The 8,498-nt window shown below is 39.5% G+C and overlaps 1 protein-coding gene across 1 annotated transcript; it reads left to right on the plus strand.

Moving 5' to 3' along the window:
• The first annotated feature begins 1,872 nt into the window (after positions 1–1,872).
• LOC117481752 (nicotinate-nucleotide pyrophosphorylase [carboxylating]-like) lies at positions 1,873–8,383 on the plus strand. Its single transcript, XM_034129639.1, has 5 exons — positions 1,873–2,099; positions 3,535–3,788; positions 4,429–4,739; positions 7,133–7,264; positions 7,379–8,383. The coding sequence occupies exons 1-5, from the start codon at positions 2,014–2,016 to the stop codon at positions 7,646–7,648; spliced, it is 1,053 nt and encodes a 350-aa protein (XP_033985530.1). The 5' UTR covers positions 1,873–2,013; the 3' UTR covers positions 7,649–8,383.
• Positions 8,384–8,498: the final 115 nt, after the last annotated feature.

The following is an 8,498-nucleotide window of genomic DNA, read 5'->3' on the forward strand; positions in this document are numbered from 1 at the left end:
TGGGGGTCGGGAGCGCGCAAAGCTGCTGATCAGGCCTGTATGTCTGACGTCACCACCTCTGTCCTGCAGTAGAGTAGACCCCAGAGGGGAAACCAACTGAAACAGCTCCGTGCCTTGGCACTGTGCACATACAGTTAGCACTGCACTTCCTGTTATTGTGCTTCTTGTGGGATTGTGGTCACTTGTAGATTACAATAATATCCAAACTAAAGGAAAGAGAGCAACCAAAACAAACTGATAACAAGGCAAGGCAAAGCAAGTTCATTTATATAGCACATTTCAGTAACACTTATTTTCAAAGTGCTCTAAACAAAAGATCAGATGCATCAAGACAATGCCCAGAGAAACACACTAAAGGACATTGAATAAAGAGCAAAGCAAACATATCTCTTAACACTGGCATATCCACCCTGATCACATGACACATCCTCTGTTCCTATTGATTATATTGTCTTGTTATATAAATAAAATGCATTATTATTGTTGTTATTAAAGCCAATACTCAATTAAATCAAGCTATAACATTTAGAAAAAGATAAGAAATGTATTTTAGTCTTTCATTGGTCTTTATCCCACATACTTTGTTAAAAACAATTATTCGGCAGACATGAAGCCAGTGTATTGAACTCAAAACTGGACTGATGTGATCCACTTTCTTGGTCTTACCGAGGAATCAAGCAGCATTGTTTTTTAATCAGCTGCAATTATCTTATTGACTTTTAGGCAGAATTGCAAAGAGGCTGCTACAGTATTGGAGTCTAGTATAGATGCTTGAACCCATGTTTCTAAATCCTGCTGAGACAGGGCTAACAAGGCCATAGAAGCCACTACCTACATGTAACCTTTATAAAGGGTGCCATACTAAAAAGTGAGACTTAAGAATAAGTCATCTGACTGTCTGATGGGAAGCAGAGGATATTGAGCAAGCATGTACAGAAGTTGCTCCTGCTTCCCCATATGGAGACAAAGAAGCCAGTTGATTGAGATGACAGTAAGCAGCACATAATGTTTCCCATTCAGTTTAAATGGTAAAATATGCCTTATGGCAGATAAGTGAAGTCCTCCCACTTTTTGGGAATGTCTCCATTTACAACTGCTCCTCCTGATCCATGCAGTGGCTGCTAGCCTGAGGGAGAGATAACCCGTGCTAATAACAAGTGTTTCAAATAATGCAGTGTGTCATAGAGTTGTGGCCCTTACTTAAAGGTAGGGTATGTAATGTATTTCAGAAACACTTTTTGTTATATTCCATGGAATGCTCTTAACATCCCGATAGCAATGAATATATTAAATGCTTTGACAATAAATACATAAAAAAAGTCATTTGTGGAAGCCGTAGCGCTGTAAAAAGCATGACCAATCATTTTAGCCGGCCCGGCTAAAATAACTGGATGGCCCTGTCAGCCTTCCATCTCGTGCACAAACTTATCTCGTGCCCTCATTGGTCATGTGCGCGTTCGTGTGTTGGAGGAGGGGCTCTGTAAGGAAGTCTGAAGGAAGAAGCAGATTTTTTCCGGTTGTGTACTTTCAAATTCTAGCGCACTCGAGCTGCTTTCTCCAAAATTACATACCCCACCTTTAACATATTGAGTAACAAGTTTACCACAAATCCTTGCACAATGGTACCAAATGACAAGCTTCTGAATTTACAAGAAAACGGTCAACAAAATAGACCAGCTAGCATTGAAGAAATGGAGGTAGAACATATGTTAGCAAGGCCATATAAAACAATGTCAGGCACCCTTAACCATACACATGACAGGTGAAAAAAGGGGAAGCAAAACAAAATGGCAGCAAATCCCTACATGGCTTCCTTAAAGTTACCAGGGCTGCTCTATTTAAACAATACATGCACAAAGTCTCACCAATAACAAACCCAACAGCAGCACCAGCCTAACAAACAGCTGAGTGGCAGGACACAGTAATTTCTTGATATGGCTAGCGATCAATGTTGGACCTATAGAATGCTGAGATAGCTTGTAAACATTCCAACATCGGTTAGGGTCAAATTCCATGTCACATTTCCCTGTGGCTCTGTGTGACCAGCTGAACAACTCGACAGCCTGTGACCAACAGAGAAAGCAGAGCCATTGCAAGAAGTAAGTAAATGTCTCGTTTTTATTGTTTCATTTTCTATTAATGTTCTCATTTTGGACCAGATATTTACATCTGGAATATTTTTAGATTGAATAGTTGTAGATTAGGATGCAGAACTGACTTCCTTAGTGGAAGCAGACGTTTAAACATTTCTTTACTGCAGCTTACAGAAGGATTGATGAAAGTAAAGCATATACATTAGGAATAATATGTTTACAGTAGAAATGAATCACGGAGTAACACAAAAAAAACATAAAGTGTTGTAGTTGTGTGTTTTGGACCACCTTATTGATTCTCCAAGTGTCTTAAACTCAAATGAGCGAAGAGCCGCATTCCTCTGGTGTTCTTTTTGTTTTTTTTGGTGTGGGGCCAGAGAGTGCCTTTATTAGAGATGCAGATTTGAAAGGGGGAGATAGAGGGGATGACATTGCCTGAAATCTTCCACGGGATTGGTCGAACCTGTTAACTAACCACTGAGCTATACCATGGCCCCTCGTTTGGTGTTGTAATGACGGTGGACAGGTATAAATCACAAGTTTGATTAAAAATATAAAATATATGCCACTATCACAAAGACTGCCACGCTATGATTTCATGTAGTATTTAATTCAGAGGCCTGTGGTCAAATAGGAAACAATATCACATGATTAGACAATTGTATTACTAGGCACTGATGGAAGGAGATGATCATTAACTGTTGCCTATCTTTGCTCTAAAATCTCTCATGGGTGCTCACTGGAGTTTACTGGGGACTGTGAAGGCCATAGCATCATTTTGATATTGATCAAACCATTTAATGAGCCCTAGCCCTTTTAGCCACGTATGCAAGCATCTGCATTTGTTATGTCTCCCACTTCACGTAGGTTTTTACTTAGAGGGTTCCTATTATGCATTTGAGGGTTTCCCTTTCCTGTAGTGTGTTATATAGGTTTTCTGTGCATGTAAATGGTCAGCAAAGGCTAACATCCTAAAGTGAGAGTTGATCTCCCACACACTCCCCCCCAGCCTGAAACGCCTCCATTGGACTCCTGTGTTTAATTCCATAACATAGTGACATTACTATTTAACACTCACACTTCTGGCTAGCGGTCCAACAAATTGTACGTGATAGGCTAAGGGGCAGGACATTTCCGACAAATCGGTTGACCAATTACAAAGGAGCTGCCCAGCTAACCAATCAGAGCAGACTGGGCTCTGGTTTCAGAAAAATAAAGAGCTTTTTAAACAACAACAAAATAGGAATTTGGTGGGGGGGGTGCTTAGAAACTGATATGTTGAATGTACTCTCGACGTGTAGATGTTGTTCTCTTTTTGTTGCTTTTGTCAGTAATTGTGAGACAAGAAAGCACGTTGAGAGTTGTTTCACTTCATTATCGGACTTCAGTTTTCTGTCACCAAGTTTCGTTATTAGTTATAATAAATAGTTATTTTCCACAGAATGACCATGCCCTCACACAAAGCAGCACACTGCATCCCGCCTCACACCCTGACCCGGCTGGCACGAGAATGGCTGGCAGAGGACACACCTAACTTTGACCCAGCGGGAGCTTGTGTGGGGTCACAGGAGGTGGAGGCCAGGCTGCTGTGTAAGACCCCGCACAGCGTCCTGGCAGGGAGCCCCTTCTTCACAGCAGTGTTCACGGAGGTCGGCTGCACCGTGGACTGGGTTTACCAGGAGGGAGAGGAGATTGGTAGGCATTACACAGTGTCTTCCAAAGCACCAATATATTAGAATAGATGTAATAGATGCAAAGTCTCCAATAACAAAAGACGCACCAGTAACGGCTCACTACAGACCATTATTACGGCTCACTACAGACCATGTCCTAAGCCTATCACGGAAACAAAAAGTAGGGCCTCTCTTATATCTTATTTATACACCACTGTATTTATATTATGTATTTTAATATATTGCTTATAGTACAATGTGCACACTTTTACTTTAACTTCTTAATTGTAGAAAAAACATTTTATATTATAGAATTTGTCTTTCTTTTATTGTATGTTTTATTTTAGTATAATTATTTCATTTAATGTTTTTCTGGCACATCTCATTTCCTATATAAGTATTTATATTCACATGTTTTCTTTCTTTCTTTAATTCTAAAATAGGGCAACCGTCCCAAAAACAATTCCACCCGGATAGATAAAGAGTTCTATTTTTGATTCTGATAAAAATCTTATGAAGTTACGGATTGCATTTTAAAGGCCTTTTTAAGAAGGAGCATTGCAAATAGGCTATACATGCTGTGGTGTGTTGCATCGGTTTAAGCAACAAACTCTCTAAAACAATATGCACTGTCAACCCTCCATGACTCTACCCCCATGCAGGCCCAGGTGCCATCACGCTGACTGCCGTTGTGAAAGGCCCAGCCAGGTGCCTCCTCTTGGGGGAGCGGTCTGCTCTGAACTGCCTGGCCCGGGCCTCTGGGATCGCCACACGCTGCTCTCAGCTCCAGGCAGCAGCAGCAGAGAGAGGCTGGCATGGAGAAGTGGCTGGCACACGCAAGACCACCCCGGGCTTCCGTCTGGTGGAAAAGTACGCCATGCTGGTTGGCAGTGTGTCCATGCACAGACAGGACCTGAGTGGAATGGTGATGCTGAAGGACAACCATGTGTGGGCATCAGGAAGTATCACACAGGTGGGCAGCTGCACCACAGATACAGTTATCACTCTGAGACTGTATGTTCCTACAGATCATTACAAAATATCCACCACAAAATATTAAGCTGTTGAAGAAAAAGCTACATTTCCTTGCAATGGTATCACTTAAGGCCAGTGGTGGAAGAAGTACTCAGAGATTTTATATAAGTAAAAGTAGCTATACTACAGTATAAAAATACTCTGTTACAAGTAAAAGTCCTTTAATCAAACGTATACTCAAGAAAAGTACAAAAGTATTGGCATCAAAATATACTTAAAGATGTTCTTATACATTCCAACACTTGCTTGAGGCAACGCAAAATCAGGCCAGGGTTAAGTGGTGGGTGACAACCTTCCCTACTTAGTTCCCCACTTCTTCCGGCAAAGCTACTCAGACCAGAAATCTTTCAACTCAGACTTCATTTTGACAAATCTATAATGTTTCATTGTCCCATCTTGCACGGTTATCACACTGACAACATCTGACCACAGACAGCTTCACCGTAAATACACAAAGAACCGAAGACACAAACACCTCCTCGTGGTAGTTCCCTCTACAGCAGGTGTCTCCAGGAACACATTTTGGCAAGATGACACGCACATACATATTCACAAGCTGGCAACAATCCCTATGTAGCTGATGTGGCTGACATTTCTTATTTTTATATATATAAATACCATTCTTTATGTATCTAGTTGAATTGATGTAGTTACAGTTCCTAACGTTTTGAAGAGGCCCTAATATGCTTTTTAGGGGTTTTCCCTTTCCTGTAGTGTCATATACTGCAGGTTTGTGTGCAATGCAAATGGTCTGCAAAGGCTAAAATCCCTGAGTTTCTCTCCCACACACGTTGTTTTTGTTTAAAGGAACAAATACTGTTGTAAGACTTTCATTAATGTACTAAAAAACACAAGGTGAAAAGGGCACAGTAGTCTTCCTCTTTCCAGTGTGTTTCTGTTTAATCGCTGTCTTGTGGGTAATGTGTTGCAATCAGGTCTTTCTTAGGACGTTTGGTTTCTGTAAATGTTCAAAGTGAAAAGGGGACCTTATGCAGCTATATTTTTGTAAATTCAAAGATTCTGTTTAGAGAAAAACATGTTTAAATACCCATCCAGATGAGCTTGTTTATCTTAACTCTAAATATGGAAAGTTGTTTTGCCATGTGCAAATTCTCATCGCACATACAAAATAATTGAAAAGATGAGCTTGTTCTAAACAAAGTTAACATGTGATATTACAGAGCGTCAGTACTGGCGCTACAGGAAAATAAAAAATAATTTAAGAGCAGTGAGTAAACCTTTCAGAGTCTGAGCACACCCAATATCATTCTCCAAAGTATATTATTGTCTTTATTAGGACCAATAGTATTTCAATAGCCTGTACACTTAATAATTGTATCATTGAAATAACTAATAATCTTAATTTGATCATAGTCCTTGTGGTTTTCTTGAATTTAAAAGCGTATCTATTATTTGTTGGACAAACCATCCAGGACGTACAATGGTTTGGCTTATTCGAAGGAAATATATCTGCATTTTTCTTGTTCTTAATAGTTTATTTCACTTATTGTAAGTTGCTTTAGATAGAAACGCCACCTAAATGAAATGTAATCAGTGTTGGGAGGGTAACTTTGAAAAATGTATTCCAATACAATTACCAGTATAACAAATTATTAGTAACCTAATCTGAGTCTCACATAATGTAACCTGATTACTTCCTGAAACTTTTTGGATTACCTCAATATCAAATGCAAAGCAATTATATACAAGAGAAAAGAAACGTCAACAAGCTGTTTTTAACTTCAGTGTATGATGGAAGATAACAGAACAATGTAACCTTAGAAAATAACAAATAAAGACCTTTTTAAACATTATAGCATGTTAACATGTCACAGTAGAGGCACAAAATACACAAATGAACCTGAGAATGAGCATAAATTAATGAATCAGGTATCCACCTACTGCGTTTAGAAAATATATATTTGAGAAAAATAAGTTCAAGTATGAAATCCATAAAGACATTGCAGGCAGTAGGTCTACCTATAATATAACAATCTTTATTTTATATGTATTGTAACATTGTAATCCTTCTAGTGAGCCCTACTGTTTTTTAAATGTACCAGTAATCTGATTACGCCTCTTTTTAATGTAATTGTATGGGAACACTCCCTCAGCCTGAATCTAATGTAAGGTTATCTTGGATAAAGTGTCAACCACATGTAGAACTGTAAAATGTCCCAAAATGCAATGGCTATTGCGAAATTGGAACAAGAATAAGAGGAAATGTGTCCGTTTATGGCTTCCTGCATGAGGCCCAATGACACCGGTGACACGAGTCGTGAAGTTGGGTATGCTCACAAGACGTTCAACACAACAGATGTGTGTGTGCAGGCTGTGAGAGAGGCCCGCTCAGTGTGTGGCTTCAGCTCTAAGGTGGAAGTGGAGTGCCAATCGGCAGAGGAGGGCCGAGAGGCGGCCGCAGCAGGAGCAGACATCGTGATGCTGGACAACTTTCAACCTCAGGTGAAGAATTCTAAACTCACACAAGCCTTTGTCACTTTGCATTTTCATTGCCTGGTTTCCACTCACTCTGCCACTTCATTCCACCCCCCTTCTCCTCCCTCTTTCTCCTCATAGGAGCTCCATGTTGCAGCTCATGTTCTGAAGGAGGAGTTCCCAGCCCTGCTGATCGAGGCGAGTGGAGGAGTGACTCCAGAGAACTTAGCTATGTATTTCTCCCCACACGTGGACATCATTTCTCTGGGCTGCATAACACAGGGCTGCCCAGTTGTGGATTTTTCTCTCAAGGTTCAAAAGCCTGCTACACCCCCAAGCAAGACAACAAGTGTGATGTACAAACAGTCCCACGATGATTCAATTAGAAAATGTGAACGGAGACTTTTTTAACATGTTCATTTATTTCCTTTCACACCTGCAATATCAGTGGTTTACTGTTGCTGAAACTTTAGAAGTAACTGACATCCTGTTTGCTCACTGTGTCCTCAGTCATTTGATAAGCATCAAAGCTTCTTTGCAGCACGATGACTAGGGTTTGTTTTATTGATGAGCAGAGATCTTGCAGACATACCGAATAAAAGGGTATTTAAGGTCAATTGATCTGTATTATTATAATGTACCTATAATATGGAAACAGAAAATGCTACAGCAACTTTTCTTTTGCAGAAGAAATAATGCCCTCATTATTATTTTCCTGATTTTGTTAACACAGTACATTTATTTAAAAAGGTGAGGCTTATATATTTTTTTAAACGAGTTATTTCTTTATCAACGGATTACATGTTGCCAAATGATCCACTGAAATAAATAATATTTTGTAATATTTGTAATATTAGTTACTAAGGTTTCAAAGTAAAAACAAAAAAGAGAACTTATAAACAGGATAAGAACTAACTGATTAAATAGTGCAGAGGCAAATCTGATTGAAAGAGTATTTCTTTCTTATTCTTATACTGGCGCATGGCTTATTCTTACCATTCAAATGAACCATTCCTATTTTACAAGATGTTTGAGATTTTCAAGAATCAGAGCACACAGTTCTCGCAGCTCTCTCCAAAATGTATTGAGCCAGATGTGTTTACTCAAGTGTCCAATGACTTCTAACATTAAAGATCCTGTTGTGAATCAGTGTTTTTCAATGAACCCCTCTATCTTTATTCTGGGGTACCTTTTTTCTGAAAAGCGCAAACAATTATTTGCAAAAACGATGGCTTTAGGAATGACTAAAGAAAGAGGAAGC

This window comes from Trematomus bernacchii, unplaced genomic scaffold, assembly GCF_902827165.1.
Source record: "Trematomus bernacchii unplaced genomic scaffold, fTreBer1.1, whole genome shotgun sequence".
Taxonomy (NCBI): domain Eukaryota; kingdom Metazoa; phylum Chordata; class Actinopteri; order Perciformes; family Nototheniidae; genus Trematomus; species Trematomus bernacchii.